Genomic DNA, 26,887 nt, shown 5'->3' with positions numbered 1-26,887 from the left:
TCACACATAGGGATATAAATGGGGCGAGGCGGGGAGGGGAAGGGAATGGGATCCCCATCCCCACGGGACAGGGATTCCCTGCCTCCAAATTCCCTGCGCCGGGGGAGGGGGGAGGGGGGGAATTCTCCCCACTCACTCCCCCGCGGGGATCCCCACGGGGTCGTAGAATCCCCGCCCCCCACCAATTTTTTTATTACATAAAATTATAATAATACTATGTATCAATATATATATATATATATATATATATATATATATATATATATATATATATATATATATATATATTAAAGTAGAAGACCTATTTTACACTTGTCAATTTCTCATAAAAATTCTACCAATATTATTATAATAATATTAAAATATCTATAACATAATACTAAATTATATTATTTTAAACTAATTTTTATTAGTTTATCTCATAATATATAATAAAATTAATTTTTAAAAATATTATATATTTAAAGTTGATAAATAGCTTATTTTATCTAATCTTAATTTTATCTTAATTTTTATTGAAAATAAAAAAAATTATTAATTTTTTTAAAAAAATATAATTATATTCGTACATCACACGGCATTAACACTAGTATTACTAAAAGTCTAAAACAATATTAATAAATACCAAAAATATATATTTTTTAAAATCCAAATATTTTGTCCTTATAATCTTATATTCATATTAATTTTTTTTAAAAAAAAAATAGATAAATAATCATATAAGTTATGTTCAATATATATATATATATATATATATATTATTAAAAATCGAGGAATCTCGGATCCTAGCGGGGAGCGGGGTTGGGATCCCCCGGGGTGGGGAATGCCCTCCCCACCCCGCCCCACGAGGCGGGGAGGGATTTTCTCCCGTTCCCTGCCCCGCAGGGTGGTTATTTCGGGGAATCCCCGCCCCATTTACATCCTGATTCACACAAGCGAAGATAAGATACACTATGGAGTACTTGATTTGAGCTCTGACGAGAAGTTGGATTGTGAGAAGCTTGTCAAGGTTGATATTGTTATCCATAATAATGAATTTAATTTACTAATTAATTAAAATTAATGTAAAAGATCTTGTTCAAGTTTAGGGATTACAACCTAAATTTGTGGATTACAAAAATAAAATAAAATAATCAAAAGACTTTTGAATAAAAAATATAAATTTATAAAATTATTAAATTATTGAAGTTTATGTAAAAATATTAAAATTTAATTTTTTTTAATTATTTTTTTTACTTCCCTCATTTACGTAAAAAGAAACACATTTTGGAAGTCCATACTGAAGTGACACCACTTCATGCTAAATGAACCAATGTTTTGAAAACCGGACCGGCAGAACCGGGAACCGGCCGATAGCTCGGTCCGGTTCAATGGAACTCGTTGACTGGGAGTCAACCCGGTCAAACCCGGCGAACTGGCCGGTTTGACCAGAACCGGGTTGACCCCGGTTCTAAATTTTGTTTTAAAGTTACGAACTTAAGATCCGTTTTACCCTGTTTTTCTCCCCCATCTTGATCACCAAAGTCATCATCACAGCAGCTACCACCACCTCCAGAAGGAACCTTCCCATTTCCACCATCTCCACTTGAAGAACCAAAATCCAAAATCCACTGAACGATATACTAACGTGAATCTTAGCTTCGATGGAGGTTGTGGCGTTGCTGCTAAAGAGAAGGTGGAAGCCATGGGAAGCGCTCAAGGAGAAGAAGGCTGCCATTTTCGACTAGTTTGGAGTTCGGAAAAAAACCCAACAACGGGCCAAGTGATCTCCGACTTTCGCTTCTCTTCAACCGGATCAATCCTGCTTGCTTTTTTTTTTTAGTAGCTTGCAATCAATTTTTTTTAGATAGGAAAAAGATTTCATAGCTTATTTTGATTGCTCTTTTTTTTTTTGGAGAATATATATAATATTATATATATATATATATATATATATATATTTATTATATTAATATAATTATTATGTCATCCGGTTCAACCAAACCGGGTCATCCGATCCAACCAATTGACCCATGACCCAGTTGATTGGCCGGTTCATTTCCTGGTCCGGTTCTGAAAACATTGAAATGAACACAAGAAGTTGAGAAATGAACACTTCCATGAAGTGACACTTCCTTTAAAATGAACATCAGAAGTGGGAGAAGTCATATGACTTCCCCTACTTCAAGAAAGTGGCACTTCCTACCACTTCCCCACTTTCCTCCACTTCCCCCTGATAACTTAAAAGAAGAGATGAAGAAAACTGCACACTTTATTCATAATCATTGAAGCCTTTATAAAGGCAAATTTCTATAAAGATAATCTCTACTAATTTGAGTTTTAATCAACACACAACTAACTTAAATATTTAAATCAAAGATATCCTAACCAAACTAAAATAAACATCATTATCTTAACACCCCCCACTTACGACAAAGTAAACGCCCCCTAATGCTCTTTGCAGGATTAGACATCGGTCCAACTTTAAAAACCAAAATAATGCACACTTTCATTCATATTTGCTATTGATTACAGTTCTTGAAACTGAAGTTCATTAAGCTTTGAATTTTTACAGGAGCGCTCAGCAAAACAATGTTGTATTCCAAGCATCACTTCCTGATCCACTGTTGAGTATTTGATGCATCATTTTCAGTTCTTCATGGTTTGCCTTCTTGAATAATCATCCAAGCATTGTTTGGACTTCTCCTACTGATGACTTGCTGTTTATTTTTTGTTATGATTCTGTACTCCGAGTTTGACAGAAAAGACAATTAGCCGGAGAAGAAGACTCCATGGGATTAAAAATTAATTAAAAAATGGGCTCCACCAGTGGGTGCATATTTCTATAATTAATCTATAAAAATGTGCATTTCTGTAATTATTTATTTTATTTACAATATTTTAAAAAAAATACCCTAAAAAAATTATATATATTTTATGTCATATAAATTGGCTTTTAAATGAAATTATGATTTTGCCCATATAAATTAACACCATTTACTGCTTGGTAATGATTTTCTCTCATTTTACCAATGTTTTAAAATCTGGATTGGACCAGCCAGTTCAACCACAAACCGACCACCAATATGGTTCAATCACTCACATAAAACCAGTTTTTAATAAATCACGACTGAACCATTTTTAAACCTATTCACCAGTAAACTGGTTAGACATGACAGGTTTAACATTGGTTTAAATTTTTTTTTAATGATAACCTATTTATTTTTCCACCTTTGATGATGATATTATTACTTGTTGAATATGAATCACCATCTTTATTATTTTTTGTTGAATTTTTTGAAATTGAAAGTTTGTTAATTAATTTTTATGTAAGAGCTTTTAATAACCACTTTTGTTAATAAAATTTTTATTTTATTGACTTATGTGGTTTGTGTTTGTAAAATTATATATATATATATATATATATATATATATATATTATATTTATTAACAAATTTTTTATATTGTTTATAATTTATTAATTTCTATTTTTTAAATTTTTATAATTTTTTTCTATTTTAAAAAAAAATATTAGTTTTAAAAATATCAAATTCAATTGAACCGACTGGTGTAACTTACTGTGAATCATTCACTCAACTGATTTCTAATCGGATCTAATTTTTAAAACATAGCATTTTACAAATCCAAAAAAAACAGATGTCATGGAATGAAAAAAAAAAACACCCTATAAAAACCACAAAGTTTTTTTTATACATCCCCCGTAAATTATTAAATTATTAAATTATTTGACAATTGATTTTTTATTTTTCTTGTCAAAACAAGGTGGCAATCTATGTGGAGCGGACAAAAATAAAATAAAATATTTATTTAAAAATTATTTTTTTATTTTGTAAACCAAGCAATCAATGTCCCATATATCTTTCCACTATTTGCACGGATCTCGAGGCTCTTTGGCCAATTTCCCAACAAAATAAGCGAACTAGTTTTAAGTTCACCGGTTCCTTATCCTCTCCTTCCCTTTTCTTCATCTTCTTCTTCCTTTCCTAATCACTCCTCCCACTTCACAAAAACAATGGAGAAAATTGGTAAGCATTCCTTTTTTTTTTTAAAGAAAATTATTTATACATTGATTAATGGGTCCTATGTTTGTTCTTCAAACTATATAGAAAATGTTTTTTTTTTCTTCAATATTTTTGATGTTTTATTTCAACCTGCTTGTGACTTTTTTTTTTGTATTTGTTTCTTCTTAGCTTATTTATGCAGAGTCAGAATATTTTACAATTGAAATGCATTCCAATTCTCTCATTTTGTTGTTAAGATATTCATTTTATTATTGAATTGTCTGTTTTCAGAAAAGAAATCAGAAGGAAACTCACAGTAATTTGCCAAAAAAGAATTGCTCTTTTGATTCCTTCTTATTTGTTCAACAATTTCTCAAACATTAAACTTTTTTGGTTATCTATATCATTCAAGAGAAATGACATATATATATATATATATATATATATATTATTTGCTACATTGAGGATTTAAACTATCAATCTAAAGAACAACATTTGATTGATTAAATTATCTTTTTCAAATGACAACTCACTTGTGCACAATGTGTTCCTGTCTAGTTTCAGCATAAATTTCTCTAGTGACAACAACAGCATCATAAAGATACAATGAGTACCACAGCCTCGCTATGCGGTTTCGATCCTTTTAATGCCTCAAGAAAACATTACAATTTAAGGTGTCTCCAATTGAGGTCATTTGCATCTCTAGAAAATTTGAATTTAGTCAGCATTTGGAAGAGAAGTCAATGCCGACACAAGAAGCACGGTAGCCGATTCTACAATAGATTCATTGTGTTTGCAGCTACTGAAGGTTCAGCAAAACCAAGCCAATCAGATGAGAAGATCCCTTCATGGGCTAGACCTGACTCCGATGAGCCACCTCCTTGGGCTCGCGGCAAAGCCAATGGAAGTCCTAAACCGGCATTTGAGATACCATACTATGCATACTTACTTGCATCAGCTATAACTGCAATAGCTGCGGTAATTACTTCTTTTCATTTTAGACTTTGCAGGTGAAGAATGATAAAATTTAAGTCTTGTTATATTCGCAGGTTGGTTCTATATTCGAGTACTCGAACCAAAAACCCGTATTTGGGGTCGTGAATTCTGATAGTGTGTTTTATGCACCATTGCTCGGCTTTTTTGTCTTCACAGGAATACCTGCATCGGTAATATTCATACTTTTGATGTTCTTTTCTTGCATTGTTTTGTTGAGTGAGATTTTGTTTGTTTACATTGTTTTTTGACTGCAGGCTTTCTTGTGGTTCAAATCTGTTCAAACTGCTAACAAGGAAGCCGAGGAGCAAGATCGCCGAGATGGCTACTTATAGTTAACAGAAATGCGGTATGTGCACAGGACATCCAAACATGAATTTTTCGATCAATTTGGAATTTGAATCTTTCCTGCATATATGATATTTTTGTTGTTTACAACATATTGAAGGCTTTGCTGCCAATTAATGTATTAATCTTGTTGGAAATGAGAAATCATTTTCAAGAAAATTGAATGGTATCTGCATGTTTCAGTTGTTTTGATCAACAGTATTTGAAACAAATGATGAAATTTTATTTTGGAGAAACTACATTAACATGTTTGTATTTCCACTTGTACAAACAATAAACTTCATTTTACAAGATAAAACTCATACTAAAAGTATCTACAGAATGCACATAAATTACTGTTTCCTGAGAATATCAAAGGGACAAAAAGATGATTGCATGCACACTTGTCTTTTTATACTGCACATATCTTGTTTCCAGGCAAACTATGGACATGCTTACATGCTGAAAACAAATGCAAATTTGTAGCCTGAATTGTGAATTGGACAGACAGATTGCACTGAATTATTATTTTTGTTCTTCCTTCTTCTTTCCTGTTTACAAACTCTGTTGAATCTGATTTACATACTCCTCATTAGAGCACTTACCTGCAAAAGGCAAATGTCAATGATCCTTGAATTTGTTTTAGATAGTCTTACAAACATACAATAATCCCGGTTTGCCTATAATCGTTGTTCTCGCACTAAATTTGCATTTAGGTGAGATATCTTGTGACCAATTAAACTGTATCATGTAGTTTTGATTGATTCTATAGATGTAGCAACAATTTAGAACTTTCTGCAGGTGCTCGTTTATTTCAACATTCAGAAAACCAACAATTCAAAATGATATAGTTGTGATGTTCTGCAGTGTTTGATAAGCCAATAATAGACCAGAATATTGATTTCTGATGGAATATACTCAGTTCATGCTCAAAAATTGAAAACCTTATGCGGCACAAGATATAAATCCTTCAGTTTAGAATTGTACTATAAACTTTGTGAGCAATGGGTATAATACATAACAGAAATGCTCAATACGAAATTTGCTTCTCAGTTACTTCATATTTTCTGTCAAACTGTTAACACATAAATATGCAAAGCACATATCATTTGTGAAGATTGTGAGAAACAGATGGCCCTTATTTACATGCCATTATGAAACTTAAGAAAACTTTATACTTGATATCAAAGAAAATCATTTGAATAAATATATATACCTCATGTCTGTGGTAGCTCGCCATCGCCTATGTTTGGATTTGAAATTTCATTTGTGCTGATAGTTACATTGGGTGTGTCGGTCACAATTTGTCCATGTGTCTCATTGCAGCATACATCAGCATCTCCTGATCCTTCAACTAGAGGTTCTTGAGCAGTTGGAAAATCGAAAGGATCAGGATTAACATCAGCCTCCTGCCTATTATTCATCTTAAGATTATCATCAATGATGCTATAATCCAGATTCTGTAATATGCTCGGAATCGGTGTACTACTGTCTGGTGAACACTTCATGCCCATTTCTATGTCAATTTTCTCCTTCGAACTGATGATACTGATTCCATTAGTTGAAATATGAGTTCCGGTTTCTTTTGAATCTTCAAACACCCACGATCTGAAGTCGTTCATCGAAGATGGTATTTTTGAGAAGAAGACATCTTTGAAGTTTCCAAATAGCCCTTTGTTGTAAGGATTCTCTTTCTTATCATAACGGTATCGGAAGTTCTCATAAGTAGTCTGCAGCATCAGCATGAAGCAATTTAATAATCTATAGTAACAATAATATATGTTATCGATTATCGACATTGAAAACTTTCAGAATCAAATTAAAATACTGGCATTTACAAGCACATGAATTTTTTGTATAAAAAAAATCTACCTGATTTGTGCTGATCAAGTAGGCATGGAACACAGTAAGCCCACCGACGAACCAGACAGCGACGAATGTATAAATGATGAGAACAAGAGATAAGACCTCGCTTGTCATGGACTTCCACAATGAGGTATAGTGTTTCCTTTCGCCGATAATATTCAGCCATGAGATGATGAATACATAAATGCATAAAAATGTCGATGATGATATAAACAAGAAGAAGAACCGATAGTTACGCTGCAATTTGTTTGAATATAAGTTATCAATCTTCAGAAAAATTCCACATCCAAAACCAGGAGATATATGCGAAGAACTTACCAGTCCGATGCACTGTCCGACCCATGGACAATGGTGGTCAAACTTCTGAACACAATTGTTGCAAATCGAACAATGAGAGGCACGGGGTGGGCGATATAGAAAACATGTTTCACAGTACTTCACTTTTACGACAAAACCATTTACGCTAACATCCTTCGTCCGCGGCAATCGCAAGTGTGGAGTTCTTCCACTGACCCATTCCATTGATGGAGTAGCACCATCAAATGTTTCTTCTGATTCTGGTGGGCGAACACTTCTTGGTACTATTCCTGGATCTCTACTGGACGTCAAGAAGAGAAAAATCAAATCCTGCATCCTCCACCAGACATACAAATCGTAAATTTCCACAATCAAAAGGCCTAATGAACGAAATTCTACAATACCAATGAACGAAACAATGATTAGTTGATTATAACTCACCGCTAATGTGACGATTAGTGTCACAATTAGTACTGGATAACCAAGTATATGACTATGCTCGTACATATGATGATGGTGTGCAAGCTTCTCCCTGTTATGGATTTTTACGATAATTTGACAAGCAAATGCTATCGAAGGACCAGCTATAAGAGTAATTGTCATAAGGAGAGAAATCACATCTGGACCAAATATCAGTCTCCCACCACAGAAAAACCTCTGAGAATAATGAAACCAAGTATTGCTATCAGATTTTATGGATGGTAACAAAATGAATAGTTTTTCAACAATATATATATATATATATATATATATATATATATATATATAGAACTATGCCATGCAAGAGCAAGGAAATCATTGTTTTGGTAATCGATCTCTGTGAATTGTTTTACATTAGAATACAAATTCAGATTTTGATATCAGCAAAGAAGAGGTCTCAAAAATCAAATCTCAACATGGAAAACTAACCTCCCAGATGCAAAACAAAGCTGAAATTATATCAAAAGAGAAACAAATACAAGGATTGAATCATTGCCCTCATTTTACTTTATCCTCAAGACACATATATTCTGCATGGATTTTCAAAGAAGCATTTTGACAAACAAAAAGCGATCATCATTTCTCAATCCTTGACAAACAATTCACCATAAGAAAACACCAATTACACAATAATAACAAAACATTTCATAAAAGATCAGATCAGAGAAGGCTTACATTGCTTCCTTTCCAAACTTGGTACAATCTCTTGGCCACCTGAGTTTCCATAATCTCTGATAGAAAAAGGCTCTCAAAGAACAAAGTTCAAACCAAAATCCAATCTTTTTCCAATCAAATCCTCAAACATAGCAAACCAAACAAAAGATTCTCAAGAGAAAGAGAAAGAAAGAGAGGAAGGAGATCAAACTCTTGTACAAAGAGTTGTCTTTCTCTTTCTCCTTCCTCTCTCCCTCTCAATGTTCTAGATCAAATACAGCTAAGCTAAATCAGAGAATCAACAAGCATAGGACCAAACGAATAGCATTATTATTATTCTTTTTCCCTTGTAAAATTTTTCTATATCTCTAATCTATGATTGCATAGTTTGAATTCTATAATCAAAAAAAAAGAAAAGAGAGAAATGGAGAGCTGGTATGTCCTGTTCTTTTGGTGCCATTGTTGATGACAGGACAACAAACAGGGCGGCAATCCCAAATTTCCCGCGGGTTTCTCGCGGGAAATCCAACGACTCCAACGGTAGAGCTAAGCACGTGTTCGCCACGTGATCTGTAAATAATAATTATAATAATAACAATAATATAGGATCTTTTGCTTGCATATCTTGAAAAAAAATTAAATTTTGTTTTAAAATAGAGTTTGTTTTTAAATCCTATTAAAATTCATTGTTATTTGGTTATATTCAACTTAATTTTTTTATTACTTGAAAAATGAATATAAACAATTCGTAATCTATATGTTCATAAAATATAAAAATTTTTTGGAGGAGAGAAATATAAGTAAATATGATTTTTATGAGGATGTATTAATAATTACTATTTTTATAGGTTATGCAAGCAATTCTTTTGATAATATAATTTTTCCCCCCTATTGGCCCCTCCAATAAAATTGAATTGGTTTTGGAGGAATTTTTGTTTTTGTATTTGATGAATTTAATTAATATTTTTTTTAGATAAATAATTATTAATTATATTTATATATAAAAAATTTAAAGTTCGTACCACCCAGTAAATTTCCTAGGGGGCAAAAAAATGGTTAATTTATTTTGGATTAAAAAAAATTATCTCATGGGCATCCATTACAAGGAAAACTGCTTATGCATTGCATTATAATATAACATTTGACTCAAATACAAACACATAACCCTTAATAATTAATTTTAAAAATATTTATATTAATCAACACCTGTAATTTAAATTAAATTAATAAAATAAAATAAAAATTTTAACCTTATTTAGTTTAGATTGAAGATAACTAATGGTGGTGATGATCACGTTGGAAGTTGAGTCTAATGGAGGCCAAATGGGGAAATTAAGGAGCACTTCATATTAGATCCAAATATTTGGGAATGAGTCAAATTTCACGTTGGAGTTATGTTCAGCACGTTTGGCCACTTCTTCGATCTTTGTTCGGCAAATAATTCTTTTTTTTCTTTACAAAAAAAAATAATAACATAATTTGAATTTATTTTTTTTTTACCTACCGCATGTGTTTAGGCAGTTTATCCATATTTTCTTTTTAAAAAAAATATATTTTAAGTGCATATAATTTTTTTTATTAGTTAAAACCACTGGTTCAAGTGATTAGCAACAGTAACCCAAAAAACTCGAGGAAAAAAAAAAACAAATGTGAATTCAAAATTCAAATAAAGGTATTAACTCCATGAGACTTATGTGCAAACTAGAGAGCTAGAGACTTGTCCCCTTGGATCCATTTATAAAAATCTTTTGAGCTTGCATATCGATTGACTTAGAATATTTAAATTGTATTTAAGGTTATTTGATAAGAAAAATAAACTATAAATTTCATTGTTAAATAAATATACTTTTATAAATCATTCCTATTTATTTATATATAACTCAGACCAAAAAAAAGTCAATTTTAAAAACTGTATAAAAATATTAAACTATCATTTATACAAGACTCTTCATTCATTTTAAAAAAGAGAAAAAGAGGAAGACAGATACAAATATTATTTTATATAGTAATAAATTATATAAATAAATAAATGTTTTGATAATAATATATAAATAAATAAATGAATTTTTTATTGGGCATGCAACCAATTTTCTCTTTATAAACTATAAAACAAGTTCCTATCCCAGTCACAATCCTGTGCTTGGTTGGGGTAGAACACTTGCATTGTGATTGTTATTTCACCCAAAAAAAATCACTATATATTTCACCAATTAGTAATTAAATTTTAAAAACTTATTTAATATAATAAATATTATTTGTTAAAATATATCACTTAATTTATAATTAAAAAATAAAAACCCGTTGCAATGAAAACTCATCAATTCACTAATTAAAACTATATAAACCTGAAACTAATCATTTCTCTTCTCCCGGTACAAATTAATAAGAAACAGGATTAAATTTTCCGGTAAAAAAATAAGCAAATAAATAAATAAACCTTCGCATAAATGATAAAACAAGAAGCACAAATAAATCATAAAAACAGACTAAAAAGCTAAACAAAGAATGGTTAATTATTGTACCTACAAGTAAATATTAATCCTGATTGATCCTTTGACAGATTCAAGCGGCTAAGAAATATTATCAACACAAGAAGAACAAGTTATTCATTCAACAAAATAATCAAAATGGTTTCTCGCAGGGGTAACATCATAAACCAAGCACAGTATGATTCTGAAAACATCGATGAAATTGATACAGTGAAGGCAGAAATTTTATGAACTGAAACTTGTGTTTTTCCGATCCAGCTGCATTCTTGTCCACAACATGAAGAACTTCAATTGAAAATGAAACAAGATTTCAGGAATGATCGATGGTCTCTAGATTCATCACATTGGTGCCACATTCACAAACACACTAGAAGAAAATTGGAGGTAGGAATTTAATTTCATGTAATATACTCTCTTCATTCGTTTTTATCTATCATGATTAACCGAATCTCACGTACCAAAAAACTTAATTATTTTACAAAATTTTATAAAAAATTAGTTATCTTTCTAAAATTATCTCTGATTTATATTTTCACATTTCTCTCACATATTTAATTCCAAGAGAATTGAATATAGTGTTAAAGATAATTTTAAAAAAAAAATAATAAATGCTTCTTAATGTTAGAAAATGACAGATAAAAAAAAACATGGATTTATGACAGATAAAAAAGAACAAAGGGAGTACAAAATATTTACCTTGATCAAGGAAGTATATGCGAGCGAAATATGAGGGGGTATGTACAGCACCAACCAGAGCTCCAGCACTGCAGTAAGAAAGGTGTTATTCTGATTTGGAAGATGAACCGCATACTCAAAATTGATTTATTAAGTTAGTGTGTCAAAGATATAAATATCGACTTTTGCGAGGATGGAGGACTGAAATTGATTTTTACCACAGTTAAAAGTGGCCCTTGCTTGAATTTGTTGTGGAAGGCAAAGGCAAGGGGCTTTGGCTTTTCTCCAGGTCCTCTGATGAATCCACTGCGATTTTTATTTCAGAGGGAGAATCTTGTTTAGACAAGTGTTGGGCAAATCTTGGAATTGCCGGAAAGAAAGTTATCCAATAATTGAAACTGGGAAGTGAGTAGGACTAACACTAATGAAGTTGAGATGAGCGGTGCTCTTCGAATATCATAAACTGCAATAAGGCCATCATACATGTCATCACCACCTTGAAATGACAATGCCAATCGCTCTCCTGAGGCATCCCATGCTATTTTTTCAATGCCATGGCTGAAATTACAGTAAAATAACATTAATCTTTATCTTTCCACAAATAACCATGGCTGATTTAGTGTAGGCAACACTACGTCTCAAAGAAAAAACGGCACAAAACAACCAAAGGGGGTAAAATTTGGACATGTGTACTCAATTATAGGAACAGTTCATAGTAAAAGGTGAAAACATTGGCCTCACACTCAATTCACTAAATATGACACAGACCAATGAAATCTGAAGGATAAGATTATAAAAGACAAATTTTACCTGCCAGTTGAGGCAATCTCAGGTAATTCAACAGGTAGCAGATGTGCATCTGAAGCCAAAACCAAAGCAAGATTATTACATTCACCGAACCCAAGTCTATAGGAATAGCCAAAAAGCTCAATCATATGCAATTTCAAAAGCATGAAGAGAACATATAGCTTAAAGCAAAAGATGAACAGCATTCTAATTAAAAATTACACTTATTGCTTATCATGGTAAATGAATATGAGACATGAACCACATTTTGGTCTCAATTTTTTCAAAAACCGACTCTCTGATCATAAATCAATTTAAATCGATGGAGTATTACTTTACACAATTTTCAAGCCTTTGCATGTACCATAAGCAATAGAGCTCCCAAGTCATGAACTGCATAGGGAACCACCCATAGCCACACTAAGACGTCTGCTATCATGGTTAACAAAACTAGTATAAATTCAGGTAGCAGCAAGGATAACCACTTTCAAAATAACAAAGCCTATACAAATCCTTTATACAAATTGGCAGGACTTACAATGTCATGCATTAGTATATGTTGAATAAATAAAAACTACATTGGATTAGCAAAAGTGGGGAACAAGTTTTCCTCCATTGAGAAAAGAAATAGGAAAAGAGTTCAAAATCCCAAAATGTAACTCAAACAATGCAGTATCCTAAACGGATAACCAAATGTCATACAATATTTATTTATAAAGACATAACACCATTATATTTGTGGGGCTCCAGCTATAGCATCAAATATGATGCTTTATGCGAGTCTAGGGATATCTGAACACCACGTATCAACATAAAACTCGGGAAGATCATGATCAAAACTGAATATCAATGATAAATTCATTGCTTTACCTAAAGATGGGGGTTTTGATGCAAAGTGGATGGAACCCAATGTTGTGGACTGTGAGAATGCAAGCAATATCATGCGTCCATCAGGATCCCATGCAGCGCCCTAGAGATGGAACAAATGGCATCATGCAGAGTTCTTCCAATGACAAACATAAATAACATAATGAAGTATAAACATATAACCATTCTTAATTTAGACATGAATACATACATTACAATGTGAGTTGCAACTGAAAGTGCTACTACTGAATCAACTCGGACAACATATCACATAACTGTTATACTTACAGTAACATTTCCACCTGTCGAAGACCATGGTTCTGATGTCCAAGTGTTGGTCTCCCAAATATAGAATGTTCCATCACTGCAAAGTACAAAATGCACCAATTCAATTAAGATTACATTACAATCATGTTCTCTCAAACATCTTAAGTGTGCCCTTAGAAAAAGGACTTACGACTTTGCAGTGAAAAAGTAATCTCCTGTTGGAGACCACTTCAACATTGATATAGCTCCTAATCCTCGACGAATAGGAGTTCCTAGACCTGTTGATCAAAATGAGAATCTTAGGAAGTCATGAGACATAAAACAAGTCATAAGATAAAATCTTGCAATCTAATGCACATCATGCTGACTTGTCAATCCTTTGCATTAAAAAAGAGATGTACTTCTGCTACAGATGCATAAGTAGCAGATTTGCATTGCATCATTGACCATTATCAATAAAAAATGCTTTCAGGGAGCAAAAGTTTAGCGAAAAAATAATGTTAAATCTAGTTCAGATATCTAAACCTAAGGTAAGTAGGTATTTAAGTATTAGTATTTCCTGGAAATTAGGCTTTTATTGAATATTATACTCCATAGGAAATAGATATGTGGCCCTCAGGGTACTGTGGCTAAGATGCTTCCAGATAAATAAAGGAACTATGCCAACTCAAAATATAAAATACCGGTTGATCCCAAATAACAGACTTTTTGATATAAAGCTATAGCCAATACAAGATAAAATATGCATCTACAACAAAATAAGTCCAGGCAAATGCAACTTCACAAATTACATGTACAGGAAGTGCAATCCAATTCAATGAATAAAGCACTAAAACTAAGGAACTACACCAATCCAGATAAGAACTACAGATTGATTCAAAGAAGCATGCTTCTCAATATAATTTTAGCCAGGACATGATTAAATCTGAATGAAGAATAAAACAAGTGCAATCCAATTCAACTTAACAAATTACATGCACAACAGAGTACCTTGAGCAACATCCCAGATCGTGAATGAAGAGCTCCCAGATGAGGCAGATGCCAAAAATGTTTGGGAATGTCAAGGACAAAACTTTCCCAAAAAATTAACAATGAAAATGTTGAGAATCAATTTGATTTCAAATGGAGAAAAATATCTACTGAATCACTACCTATAAAAGCTCTAAAAGAAAGTAAACAGTGCTCAACCCATGGCAATCTGTCAATTCCATAAGTTTCATATCAAACAAAAGCAGTAGTGTACAATGCAACACAGAACATGTCTATAGTTTGATAGCAACAATTGGTTTATTACTAAGAGGATATCTTCCATCAGGATTCCAGCAAAGCGCACTAATCTGTTCACCATCAGGGCTTCGGAGAAAATCCACCAGGGTCCATCGCACTCCAGAGGCTCTAAAAACACCACCAACAGATGAGGCAATACCAGGTCTAACCATTGCTGCATTGCTAGGGTATGAAGCCGACCAAATACATATTCCACCCCTGCGAATATGAAAATTGACTCATCTACATCAAACTTTCAAATAACTTATTTAAGAGAAATAATACCACTTACGTGCAACCAACAGCGAGTGTTTTCCCACTGTTTGGTCTCCATTCAAGCGCTTTGACATCTCTTTGGTATTCACTCGTCAAAATACACGGATCTTTTCCTTCTGTTCAGAAAAGCATCCTAAATTAAGAGTATAATATATTTCCAAACCCATAACTGGCAGATAATAAAGTCAGCACAATAATCTGTGTGACTGAATTAGCAAAGATCTATATATTTCAACCTGAATCCTCATAATCACGGATTGTAACTTGATTACGACCGGAGGTAAATGCTAAACAATGCTTATGTGGATTCCAGCTTACTCCATAGACATCTTCTTCTGCAAGCACATTCAACTAGAAAAATAGTTGTTAGAAAATCAAGATATCACCCTGAGAGAGTCAACTATCATTCTCCCTTATATGTTCCACAGATACCAAGGCAATCATCCAGATAAAACAAAAGCAAGAGATAAAAGTCATATAAATGCAAAATCATCCTACACCATTGAAAGTGAGTAATCACAACAATAAAAATTGACATAGAAAGGGCGATGCGAATTACTTGTACCATCACCAAGAAAGTAGGATTTGATAGAAATGACAATGATTCAAATAGCACAGGCCATTACAATATTTGTTATGAAACCTACAGAAAGTTTTAGTGTTCTATGGGACAGTGTAATTAGCAAAGCATAACAGATTGTGAGGAAAATATAAACAATTTCTACATCGTGCCTAAAAGGGCATAAGCACAAAGCATCAATGGTTTCATTCAATAGTTCCTATTCGTAGAAAGAGGAGAAAAAAAACCAAAGACCTACAGAGTTTGGAGAGAAAAAACGGATCAAAAGCTCAAAAATGTCAGCTTTGAAACCAGCAAAACCTCCTCTCCGAGCATCTTCACTCGTCACCTGCTGCTGCTCTCTGATTTGCTCCGAATCAGATGGGTACAGATCCACTTCGAAGGGAACCGGACTAAAAACAAGTCCCTGAACAAAAATCGAGCTCCAAAATAAGAAAAAAAGAGAATCAAAAGAAGAAAAAAAAACACATCAAACTCCACAATGCATTGCAAAATCAAAATTTCCATGGATAATCTTAACAGTTGATTCACGAAAGCTTAAAAACTCACAAGAATTTTGCCATACGTTTCCTTCGCTTGCTCATCTGAGAGCTTTTCAGCAACGACTACATGAATCAAGAACAAAAAAAAAATTAATCTATCCATCATAAAAAGAAAAAATGATAACAAACGCACAGAGTTCACGATTGATTTCACAGATCGTGAGGGATCCAGGATGAGGAAAACCGGGCATTTTGAAGAATCGAATTGAAGACGTTGATTGATTTGAGAGGATGATGAACTAGGGTTTTTGAGACACCTCCCGCAACCAAACCCCGCTTTCACGGGGTTTATCGGGCAACGTTTGGAAATTTTCGAAAAATTATAAAACGCTTGTAAGAAATTTATTTTTATTTATTTATTGGAAAATGAATTTGTAGTTCACATTTTTTTTATTTTTTTATTTTTTATTTTTTAATTTATTCTAAGCTTGGAATGAAAGGGTTGATACTTGACGACTTACATCTAATTTTTTTTTATAATTATTAAAATAATTTTTAAGGTGTAGTAAACGACACTTTAATTTTTTTAATATTTAAAAAGTTCCGTATTTCCAAAACTTTCGTTTTTTAGTATATTATTTTTATTTTAATTTAAAATTATGAAACAAAAATAACAATTTCTAAAAATAAAAATTTATGAAGTATATTTTTTTAAAAAAATTAGGGCATTAAAAATGTATTTAAGAAAAGCCTTATAGGTAATTTTCTTGTAGTAAAATATGAGGAGCTTGCACCACCACAATTTAACTTTAAACTTCACATTAACTTAAAAAAAACTTAATAATATATAAAAAATTAGGTATTAACCAACAAACCTCTAAATTTAATAAAATTAAATCTCATGTATAAGATGTTCCTGTATGGCTGAAGGGATAGATTAAAACCTCAGCTCACACAGGAAATGACACAGTTGTGTTGAAATATTAACTTTACACCTACACGCATCTCTAACATAGGATGGTCCAAATTGTCATATATATATATATATATATATATATATGTTAATGAAAAATGGTTGTGTCTTGATACCATTCACTGAGAACATTGCACTGCCAAAATGCCAATAGAAGGATGCAAAAACCAAATAGATTTTGGTTTTTATTATTGATTGCAGTACCACATAGTCCAAATATAACCAATTAGCTCACCAGATTGCAACCAAGAGAACTTTGTATTATAAAAAACCAAATAGATTTTGGTTTTTATTATTGATTGCAGTACCACATAGTCCAAATATAACCAATTAGCTCACCAGATTGCAACCAAGAGAACTTTGTATTATAAATTTACAAGTTCGTCTTACATCGAAGCGATATACGACGTAGGAACAAGTTTTAAGTCAAATGAAGTGATTGAATGCGGCGCAAGCTCAACATTCATGTCTGTTCCAGCATTTTGGAGCAAACTCTGAAAGGGCGTCACCTGCAGAAAATACGAAACCAAGCGAATAAAAACATGTCATCAAATTGTTATAACTCACAGAAATACATTTGTCGGATAAATTTTGGCATGTACGTATAGACATTATCAAGAAATTCTTTCTGTTTTGATGTCCGATGTCATACCTTTTGTGGGTCTGCGAAAGAATTTTCATCCATTAAACCACCAGAAGTGAGTTCAGTCTTCGTCGATCCAACTGAGTTGATAGCATTTTGCAGTCCAGAGACAGTTATATTAAGATCCACGTAATCGCTCCCAAAATTGACAATCTGAATGAAGAAACAAAATGATAAAAATGTCACTCTGTCGAAGAGAAAGGAAGAAATGAAAAGATCAAAATGAATAAAAATATCTATCAAAAGACAATATGAATAAAAGGAGAAATCACCAAAAATTAACCTTTATTTTTAGAAAAGTGCTGCTATCCTCTTTACTAGTCCAGATAATCGCAGATGCAATCAATGATGATGAATTAGTTTGGAGTACGGAAGGATGAAGCATGGCGCCGCTAGATTCCTTAAAGAAGTGTTGCATCCAGTAACTGGGGGTTCCGTAATGCTGCCATGAGTTGAAGACGATTGCATCAGGGTTCCACCTAAATAAAACAATATCTTCAGACTAAGTCTCTAGAATATCAAATGCAAAAGTAAACCACAAAAAGAAAAAATAGATTTAATTGCAGTTATATCATCAAGAATGTCGATTAGTGTCGCGACTCAAAATACCATGAAAATATAGCCTGACTAGCATCACAACAAAATTGATATGACACATAAGTTACGAAAGCTAAGGAGAGAAAATCATGCTACCTGCGGTCGTTGGCATTGACGAAAAGTGGGGCATAACTTGCCATCTCCACAACATCACTGCATAAAAAGCAACAATGTCCTGTCAGCACATATGTTCCGATGGCAAATAAGATTTTCTGGTTTGTATAGCTCAATCTATATGCTTAAACATAATGTCAGCTATCAGCCGTAACAAAATGAAGGTCACGTTTTGGTTGCTGTTCATAGTTCACCAAACTTCATTTACAACAGTGTCAATACATCTCGCAAGAAAACAGTCATCAAATTCCCGATCAACTAAGAGACAGCATTCAGAAATTCTACTAAATCAAGGGTTTAATGAAGCCTGAAACATGCTAGGCAACCAATAAATACGTCAAAGATGGTTCTTAAAATTGTTGATTTACTATGGAAATCATTCTGCAGTACTGAACACAAAGCCGATGGATAATGAATAGATTTACCTGTTCAACTCCAACCCAATTAGGAAGCCAGCTTCAGCTAATGCTGCTAAAAGGCTTCCAGTACCAGCATCCTTTCCAGTCACTGCATACTCACTCACAAAAGCCTGGAGAAAAATGATGTTTCAAACATGTTTCTCAATCTACAAAGAAATAATTAGTTGCTAATACTCGCCATCTTTGTTTACATATTGAACCAGCTAGAGATTTAGCTTTCCATTTTCAAAGGCTCATTAATTAAATTGAAAATATAGAGTTCATCAAACCTTCGAGCTGTTTGCATCACGTAATGTGTGGCCAAATTGATGAACTCTCGAAAACATGTCATTAGCTGTGGTATAAATCTATCCAAGAAAAAAGTTACCTTAGAGAATGGCTAAAAAACAAGAATGGAACTTCATGTCAGTATACTATATGTAACAGGGATAAAACAAAAAATAAAATAAAAGAATAAATAAGCTTGACAGTGAAACATTTAAATTTCGTACATGAAAATCATACATATCAGCAGGATGATCCAATCTGGTAGAAGAACCATCACAATTAGAAATAAGTTCAATGTCTGGATAAGCAGCTTTTATTGTGTAGTAGAACTTAAGGTAATTTCCTGTCAGAAATGTTCACATCATTGATAAAATAATTGAGTTATTTTCCCGCGCAAGTAATACAAAAACCAAATAGCAAATGTCCATCACATGAGCATAATGTACCATGAACGAGATTAGAATAGGTTGATATTTCATGCAGAAAAAAACCATTATGGATATATAACGAGAATCTTTATTTCTGACAATATTTTAGATATTGAGCACACATCTACATATTCAAGAAACATGTTTGAATTTAAGAAACGATAAGGCAACAGCATCACTTAGCTAGCAATGTTCAATAAATTATTACAAAAGGTTTCTCAGGTTTTCATTCTAGAAAACAAGCTTGTCAGCTATTAAACTTTATAAACTAAAAAGAAAATTGTTCTAGCTTATATTCGTTTCTCAAGAGTTGATGCAGTATTTGAGATAAGATTATTCTTATGACCTCATCACATCAAGAAAATGTTAAATATTCATTTTAAAGTTATTGGTCATGTTTTACCATTTCCCATCAGTAGAGATCTAGGACAATAGGTATTCCTCACTACAGAAAAAGTCACCTCGATAGTTTTTCTTCCCACAATCCTCATTCCCAATCGCCATGTATTTCAATTCGAAAGGTGCAGGATGCCCCATTGCTGCACGAACAGAACCCCATTTTGAGGTAGGTTCACCCCTTGCAAACTCAATACTGTCAAGGACATCCTGCAGTAAAAGACAACACCTAAAGCTTGTCTACATGGTATCTAACCTCACTATGAAATCAGTTAATAATTATTTGTGCAAAAAATTTAGATTTTTTCAAATTTGTCCTTTGCATTAAAAGTTGTTAGATGCAAACCAAAAAATATCATTTTGGCCTGATTCAACCAAAAGCTTAATTAACAGGATGCATGCCAAAACTTGTAATGTTTAGATCCACATTTACTAAATTAACCCATGTGGGACAATTATTTACTCTAATGCAACCCCTTGATATGTGCACACTTAGAAGAAAAGCTAATCACACCATGAAATAAAGCATTAAGCTATAAAATAAAGAGAGAGAATACTTCATTGACTGATTGCTAAAAAAAGACTAAACTCTCTTTTCATAGAGATCTGAGAACTTACTAAGCAAGTTGATTAGAGAAAGACTTATTTAAATAAAACTCATCTATACTTATCCATAAACCCAACATATAATAAAATTCAAGACCAATGCCCATGATTTAATACACCTATCTAAGCCAAAAATTGAAATTACCGAACTACCTCTAACACCTAAACACATGATTTTTATTTTTAAACAACTTCTCATCCTAAGTAATAAAAGCGGTCCATGCTCTACATGACCATACTAGATGCAAATCAAGCATATTATCTTGATTTAAAACAACCAAAAACTTAAAGCTAATAGGATGAGATACCCAAATTTTTATATGCAATCTATATTTACTAGATTAACTGATGTGGGTTTATTAGTTACTCTAATACAAGTCACATGTGGAAGATTTTATTATTCTTTCGCACAGCAAATATTTTACATGGGATGCACACCCTGCTGTTTTCAAGAGAAATAGAACACAGGATTACCATGGGTATACTTGCAAGAAAACCATTCCAAATGAAATCAGTTCTTCAATGCTGCACTATTTCATTTTTTAAATGTTCCAATCATGCTAGACATATTAATAAATAAATAAATAAATAAACTCTCTTAACTAAGGAGAAGCAAATTATTGGCTAATAAACAGGTCCTAACTTTTTAACTGCTATACAGGCTGTGTGAATGAAAAAAAAAACCTCATTTTCTAAAAAAAGTATATTGACCGATAACAAGATCCTGTATAATTAATTAATTATGCAATGACAAGTTAAAATAGAAAAGATATAAAAAGTCTGAAGTCATGCCTGAACAAATGGTAAGATGCTAGATGTATCAACTTGATCATTGTGGCTGACTCCTGAATAGAACCACTCAAATATATTAGAATTTGTCAATTTGTTTACCAAAAATAAAAAAATAAAATAAAATCTCAGCTCATTTCTCGAATCAATATACCATTATTCACCACCCAGACAGGAGAGGCGCCTAGATCTTCAGCAAGCTGCAATGTGCCAACAGTGTCTGCTACTCAGCTAACCCTTCTTGAATGCCTGTAAACTTTATGAACAAGTCTACAATCCTGTTACCTTAAAATACGTACCTGAAGAAACTCAAAATATCCAAGCCCATCATCAGTCCAATACATCCAAACATCACCAAAATGACCAGGTCTCTCCTCCCATGGTCCAATGGTTGCTGTCCACCTAAAGGCATTTCTAAGCCACTCACCTTCGACAAAACAACCACCTAAAGCAACAGGAGCAAAGTAAACCTCCATACAAACTAATATGACAGTTAATCCCTTATCTCCATACAGAATAGTAGCCTATCACTTTTTAAAAGCTAAATGCATCACTAAAAATTTTATATAAAAAAAAAACCAACCTCTTAAATATTCCATTGCACAAGCTTGATATGCCAAACATTACGGTGTTGCTGAATTACCATTTAAGAAATCATCTTCAAAACATAAATACCTTAAGAATTTGAGCAAGCACATGAATTTGTGAGAACTAACTAATTGAATGTGCTATACGAAACGATTTTACAGAGTCCACCATCTTGGCATCTTCTAAGTTAAATATTCCATTAAAAGATATCTATCTAGTCTCATCAGTAGGTAACAAATAGTATCTTTGCAATTGATGATTTGTTGCATATACATAAATTTTACAAGACAAATGCTCACAAACCTGGAAATCTGATAAAACTGGGTTTAAGATCTGCTAGCATGGAAAACAGGTCCTTCCGAAAACCATGGCCCTATAAAAATCAATAACCACAATTTCAGCAATATATACAACACAAAAAGACCAGATAGATTCCACTTCCATCATGTAAATCCTCTCCATGTTCCTAAATGACTCTATTTGTTGAAAAAGATAAAATAAAATAAAATACAATAAAAATAGCGGCTTATTCTATTACATTTGATTCTTTCCATCCTCTTAACTGTCGTATACAAGAGACATAATTTTTTGAATGTGTATCATAAATTTGGTAGCTGCTTAAGAAAACCTCTATAGACACGTATACTACTAAAATTGGCCTATTGAGATTTTCCTTTCACTTGAAACTTGCATTTCAATTCTCTGATTTGAAAGTCCAGAATCCAGTTAACAATATAAGAACGAAAAAATTTTAGGGTCCATGATATGCGGAAGGTGCATCATCTTCATTCTTAAGTAACATAATTAACCATCATCATTCTCACAGCATGTACTTTTGCCAAGCTAAGTTAATATCTCAGGCTACAATGTATAAACTTACAGGTAGTTCTAGTCAATGAAAAACAACTAGGTTGATAGAGGTGCAGCATTTTTTTTTATTTCACTATTCAATTTTCACACATCCTTCTTCTCAACGTTGGCTTCTAAATTTTGTATTACATTCAATTGAGCATAACTGACAATATCTAGCGGATAGCAACAGACGAAGACAATTATGAGACAAGCAAGAACATAATAAACAATATGCAATTACCTTGTATGTATCAACAGGCATGAGTGATACTTGATCAAACCAAATCACACCCTTTTTAGTAGTAGTCAATTGAAGTCTTGAATTTGTATTTGATCCTTTGGCTTCAAGCTGAAGCTCAACCTTTGTCCATTTTGACAATTCCAAAGTAGCAGGTCTGCAAGAGGAGATAAAATTAATTCTTATTTCAATTAGAACAAATAAGGTAGTTTTATCCAAATGATCTTCAAAAATGTTTTAATGACATAAAAGAAACTCACACAATGTTAGCAGTGGCAAGGCTTTGCAATCCATCCGCACTTGTTAGTGAAACTGATATGTCAATGGGTTCCATTAATTTAACATAAAGAGCCAATTTATAGGCCTTCCCTTCTTCAATATTCTACAACATCGCAATGAAAAAAGAATCTCATTGGCACAAACAAATCATTGGAAAAGGAAGGAATGGTATATAATACATGATATGAAATGAAAATTGTTGTCTAAAATAGGGTGTAAATGATATACTACTACTCGCATGTTGCTTGAGCTCAATTTGGGGAAAACTTAAACTCAACTCGATCATGGTCGAGTCAAACTTGAGCTGGAGTAGTCGAGTAAGCCGAATTTGAGAATCTTAATACTTGACTCTAGTGCTTGTGATCCTAATCGAGTAGTTGTAATTGTGTGGGTATAAATATTATATTACTTAGTTTTAAATTACTGTATATATATATATATTTGGGTTCGAGCTCAAGCTCGAGCATAAAAATATCTATGATTAAATCGAGTTTATTAGCCTTTATCGAGCTTAATCGAGTCAAGCTCAAGCTAAAAAAAAAAAAACTCAATCGAGTTCAAGCCAAGTATTGAGCAAAGAGTTTTCAAATCGAGTTTGAGCTCGAATACCTTGCTACTCGGCTTGAACTCGACCAATTACACCCTTAGTCCCTTAGTCTGAGATCAACAATGTAAATAGGTTAGGTCTTACAAATGTCAAAAAACTTGAGCCTAATATAGCTTAACAGTAAATCTGTCAAGAAATAACTTGATACTAAATAATCTCTGTGGCCCACACTTATAAGAAAATAATGATATAACTGGCTAAAATTTGAAGTGTATGACCTGAGGTAGATTGATCAAATAATTTAAAAATAGTAAACTGTTAATATATTTGACAGCTTTCAGATTATAAGCTCCTACCATGCCCCAGAACCCAGGGTTATATATGCCAACACCACCAGCTGGACATGCATTGGATTCCTCATCATCACATAGTACTTCCATGCGAAGTGCTATCTTGTTACGGTTAAAACAAGATGTGCCATTAGTTTGCACTGTTACATATGTTTCATTCCCTATTACGGACCATGGATCAATATTTGATGGAGTAGTCTGTCCCCCAGCTTCAAACCCTGAAATATAATATGCACGAGAATCATGAGACTGAGTTAGGAATTAAACTCTTTCCTCTAATAGAAAAGGACCAGGTTTATGTATTAAACTCACCCCTGTTGCTCACAAGCTCTGCCCAGAGTCCACCAGCTCCTGCATGATTGATCTCCTACACAAGATTATCACTATGATAAGACAGATCAAGAAAACGGGCACTGAACACACACAATTACATAATATAAACTTTACAACAAAAACATTTGATGACAACTAGAACTATAATAAGCAAACCACACACACACACACACACACACACACACACACACACACACACAAAATAAATAAATAAATAAATAAATAATAATTTGCAAACTAAGCTAATTTGCATAAATCACAAGTCTGGAACAAGATGCACAGAAATTAACTTAAAATTTTAAGGAAACATATCAAGTTAGGATGATATATCTATCAGAAGAAACCTAGCTATAGTCTTAGAGAATGTATTTCTACAAATTATCCAATGTTCTCACTTCCCTTATTGTGAAATTTGAACCTATAGAAATTGAAGACCTTTACAATTACATAAGCATTAACTGTGTAACTATAAAACACATGTTCGGGCTCAACAATAATAATTTGAAGTTTACATTTACTAAATCAAAAGCACCCTTTCAAAGCTCAATTTAATTCACCCAAGCTCGAGGTCTGATTTCCTATTAGACAGTCTGCATCAGGATTATTCTGACCATAAAACCAATTTTGAGAATGATGGTGACTATTTCTGTGCATGCATTCTGTTACAGACTAATGAAAAACAATGTTTCAGAGTGAATGACAAAGTAGTCATGTTGATGAAAACAAAATCCACCTACAAACAATGGAAGATGAAGTTACCCGTGTACAACAAGAAATGATAGAGTAATATTCACCTCAAAAAAGATACCAAAGAGTTTATCAGGGATCTTCCGGCCTGACTGAGGTGATCCATCAATAAGAAGAGTTGCTGTCTGGTTCGACTTCAACCAATCAACAGAATATCCAGAAGAAGCGAAAAGAACAAACAGGATGGAAAACAAAGCAGTGCATGGAGTTCTGCGAACACCCATTGTCCCTTCACCAAATCCACTTCCAAGAAGGCCAGAAGCCACAAAAATAACCTAAAAATCATCCAATTGCAAACAGAACAATCAAAAGAAATGGTAAGCCCATCACAGCCAATTCACAGTGGAACACTGTTTTAATAGCAATTTCTACAAAAGACTCTAACAAAATAAGAAAGAAATTCAAACAAACACCTATAATCAGAAAAAAAAACCCACAAGGAATAATAACCCAATTCCATAGCGTGCAAGAATCAAAAAGATGAACAAAATAAGAAAAACGTGTAAACAACAACTCCATCACAACCAATTCACACCTTGAAAAAAAAAACACATTTTTATAGCATTATCTCCAAAAACTGCAAATTAGAAACCGAGACAAACACCTATAATCTGATAAAACCACTTCAAATGAACACTCCTATCGCGAATAAAACAAGAATCAAAAGATGAAAAAACTAAGAAAAATAATAAACAAAAACAAATCCACAACTAAAAAAACGCAATTTCAAGCATTATCCACACCACCTTTAAACAGATACAATTGTAAAATCAACAAAATCATACACAACCAATCAATTTGCATGAAAAAAAAATGAAAAGAAGACAAAGAAAACGCCAAAAATGGGAACTTTCGTACCTATACGGATCAATGAAGGGAAGAACGGAGCAGGCATGGATCAAAGCGGGATCAAAAGCGAGGATTTAAAGGGATTGGGATAGGGTTTCTTAGAAGGGATGTGGCCGGGGATTCATGCAAGCTTCATGGGTGATCCGACGATGACCTCTGTTCCCCGATTGGATACTCATCTACAACAGAGGGGGAAATGAGGACCGTACGATGATCATCGGAGGGTGAAGATGATCTCGAGATTAGAACTCCCGCACTCCAAGTCTTCTTTGCTTGCAAGTCATGCTGACGAAGTGGGGCCCACTTCACTTGTTTATCATCCAAATATTTAATATTTTAGTGTGAGTTTTGTTACACATTATTCGTTTCTTTATGTTGACTTTTGTCGTTTATTAAACTTTTTTTTTTATTCTTTTTAAGTAATATATAATATAATATTTTTTATATGAGTAATTTATAACGTGAGCACAAAAATGGGAGTTAGAAAGCTTGTTTCTGCAATATTTCTCCTGTGAAAGTAACAATATTTGAAGATCATTAAATCATTGTTTTGTTTTTTTACAGTA

General features: G+C 32.9%; 4 protein-coding genes across 8 annotated transcripts; 1 reads left to right on the top strand and 3 right to left on the bottom strand.

Moving 5' to 3' along the window:
* The first annotated feature begins 3,917 nt into the window (after nucleotides 1-3,917).
* LOC120274056 lies at nucleotides 3,918-6,777 on the top strand. 3 transcript variants are annotated; one of them, XM_039280804.1, is made up of 5 exons: nucleotides 3,918-4,025; nucleotides 4,560-4,979; nucleotides 5,051-5,167; nucleotides 5,252-5,343; nucleotides 6,648-6,777. In XM_039280804.1, the coding sequence occupies exons 2-4, from the start codon at nucleotides 4,608-4,610 to the stop codon at nucleotides 5,327-5,329; spliced, it is 567 nt and encodes a 188-aa protein (XP_039136738.1). In that variant the 5' UTR covers nucleotides 3,918-4,025; nucleotides 4,560-4,607; the 3' UTR covers nucleotides 5,330-5,343; nucleotides 6,648-6,777. The 3 variants fall into 3 exon arrangements, with proteins under 3 accessions (XP_039136738.1, XP_039136737.1, XP_039136739.1); XM_039280803.1 differs by lacking the exon at nucleotides 6,648-6,777 and having other exon boundaries at nucleotides 5,252-5,538; XM_039280805.1 differs by lacking the exon at nucleotides 6,648-6,777 and having other exon boundaries at nucleotides 3,922-4,025; nucleotides 4,566-4,979; nucleotides 5,252-5,538.
* LOC120274055 (probable protein S-acyltransferase 4) lies at nucleotides 5,618-8,701 on the bottom strand. The gene is made up of 6 exons (XM_039280802.1): nucleotides 8,640-8,701; nucleotides 7,926-8,141; nucleotides 7,506-7,814; nucleotides 7,194-7,424; nucleotides 6,538-7,051; nucleotides 5,618-5,926 (listed from the first exon to the last, which is right to left on the bottom strand). The coding sequence occupies exons 1-5, from the start codon at nucleotides 8,688-8,690 to the stop codon at nucleotides 6,539-6,541; spliced, it is 1,320 nt and encodes a 439-aa protein (XP_039136736.1). The 5' UTR covers nucleotides 8,691-8,701; the 3' UTR covers nucleotides 5,618-5,926; nucleotide 6,538.
* Nucleotides 8,702-11,196: 2,495 nt separating this feature from the next.
* Nucleotides 11,197-16,682, bottom strand: LOC120272972 (aladin). 2 transcript variants are annotated; one of them, XM_039279615.1, is made up of 15 exons: nucleotides 16,500-16,682; nucleotides 16,374-16,429; nucleotides 16,063-16,230; nucleotides 15,481-15,595; nucleotides 15,261-15,360; nucleotides 15,008-15,187; nucleotides 14,693-14,751; nucleotides 13,893-13,980; nucleotides 13,724-13,799; nucleotides 13,439-13,538; nucleotides 12,593-12,641; nucleotides 12,203-12,340; nucleotides 12,001-12,088; nucleotides 11,804-11,871; nucleotides 11,197-11,474 (listed from the first exon to the last, which is right to left on the bottom strand). In XM_039279615.1, exons 1-14 carry the CDS (start codon nucleotides 16,555-16,557, stop codon nucleotides 11,809-11,811), a joined length of 1,338 nt encoding a protein of 445 aa, XP_039135549.1. In that variant the 5' UTR covers nucleotides 16,558-16,682; the 3' UTR covers nucleotides 11,197-11,474; nucleotides 11,804-11,808. The 2 variants fall into 2 exon arrangements, with proteins under 2 accessions (XP_039135549.1, XP_039135548.1); XM_039279614.1 differs by having other exon boundaries at nucleotides 11,197-11,392.
* Nucleotides 16,683-17,438: 756 nt separating this feature from the next.
* Nucleotides 17,439-26,538, bottom strand: LOC120273551 (alpha-L-arabinofuranosidase 1-like). Of its 2 annotated transcripts, XM_039280183.1 has the most exons (19): nucleotides 26,331-26,538; nucleotides 25,520-25,747; nucleotides 24,705-24,759; nucleotides 24,399-24,610; nucleotides 23,477-23,598; nucleotides 23,220-23,373; nucleotides 22,430-22,499; nucleotides 21,838-21,983; nucleotides 21,693-21,738; nucleotides 21,542-21,594; nucleotides 20,209-20,353; nucleotides 19,544-19,662; nucleotides 19,322-19,399; nucleotides 19,059-19,162; nucleotides 18,616-18,672; nucleotides 18,206-18,401; nucleotides 17,932-18,075; nucleotides 17,630-17,788; nucleotides 17,439-17,525 (listed from the first exon to the last, which is right to left on the bottom strand). In XM_039280183.1, the coding sequence occupies exons 2-18, from the start codon at nucleotides 25,694-25,696 to the stop codon at nucleotides 17,666-17,668; spliced, it is 2,001 nt and encodes a 666-aa protein (XP_039136117.1). In that variant the 5' UTR covers nucleotides 25,697-25,747; nucleotides 26,331-26,538; the 3' UTR covers nucleotides 17,439-17,525; nucleotides 17,630-17,665. The 2 variants fall into 2 exon arrangements, with proteins under 2 accessions (XP_039136117.1, XP_039136116.1); XM_039280182.1 differs by lacking the exon at nucleotides 17,439-17,525 and having other exon boundaries at nucleotides 17,541-17,788; nucleotides 26,331-26,537.
* Between the last annotated feature and the right edge of the window lie 349 nt (nucleotides 26,539-26,887).

This window comes from Dioscorea cayenensis, chromosome 12, assembly GCF_009730915.1.
Source record: "Dioscorea cayenensis subsp. rotundata cultivar TDr96_F1 chromosome 12, TDr96_F1_v2_PseudoChromosome.rev07_lg8_w22 25.fasta, whole genome shotgun sequence".
NCBI lineage: Eukaryota > Viridiplantae > Streptophyta > Magnoliopsida > Dioscoreales > Dioscoreaceae > Dioscorea > Dioscorea cayenensis.
This window is presented reverse-complemented; position numbering and strand designations above follow the sequence as displayed.

Coding starts and splice junctions, on each gene's coding strand:
- LOC120273551 (XM_039280183.1), bottom strand. CDS start 25,696: ATGGGTGTTCGCAGAACTCCATGCACTGCTTTGTTTTCCATCCTGTTT. Junction 24,760..25,519: donor TCTTTGGTATCTTTTTTGAG/GTGAATATTACT, acceptor AATCTTGTGTAG/GAGATCAATCATGCAGGAGC. Junction 18,076..18,205: donor GCACTTTTCTAAAAATAAAG/GTTAATTTTTGG, acceptor TTCTTCATTCAG/ATTGTCAATTTTGGGAGCGA.
- LOC120272972 (XM_039279615.1), bottom strand. CDS start 16,557: ATGCCCGGTTTTCCTCATCCTGGATCCCTCACGATCTGTGAAATCAAT. Junction 14,752..15,007: donor TGCTGGAATCCTGATGGAAG/ATATCCTCTTAG, acceptor ACATTCCCAAAC/ATTTTTGGCATCTGCCTCAT. Junction 12,642..13,438: donor ATCAAAACCCCCATCTTTAG/GTAAAGCAATGA, acceptor TTTTGGCTTCAG/ATGCACATCTGCTACCTGTT.
- LOC120274056 (XM_039280804.1), top strand. CDS start 4,608: ATGAGTACCACAGCCTCGCTATGCGGTTTCGATCCTTTTAATGCCTCA. Junction 4,980..5,050: donor CTATAACTGCAATAGCTGCG/GTAATTACTTCT, acceptor TTATATTCGCAG/GTTGGTTCTATATTCGAGTA. Junction 5,168..5,251: donor TCACAGGAATACCTGCATCG/GTAATATTCATA, acceptor TTTTGACTGCAG/GCTTTCTTGTGGTTCAAATC.
- LOC120274055 (XM_039280802.1), bottom strand. CDS start 8,690: ATGGAAACTCAGGTGGCCAAGAGATTGTACCAAGTTTGGAAAGGAAGC. Junction 8,142..8,639: donor AAGTTTGGAAAGGAAGCAAT/GTAAGCCTTCTC, acceptor CATTATTCTCAG/AGGTTTTTCTGTGGTGGGAG. Junction 7,052..7,193: donor ACTTGATCAGCACAAATCAG/GTAGATTTTTTT, acceptor CTGATGCTGCAG/ACTACTTATGAGAACTTCCG.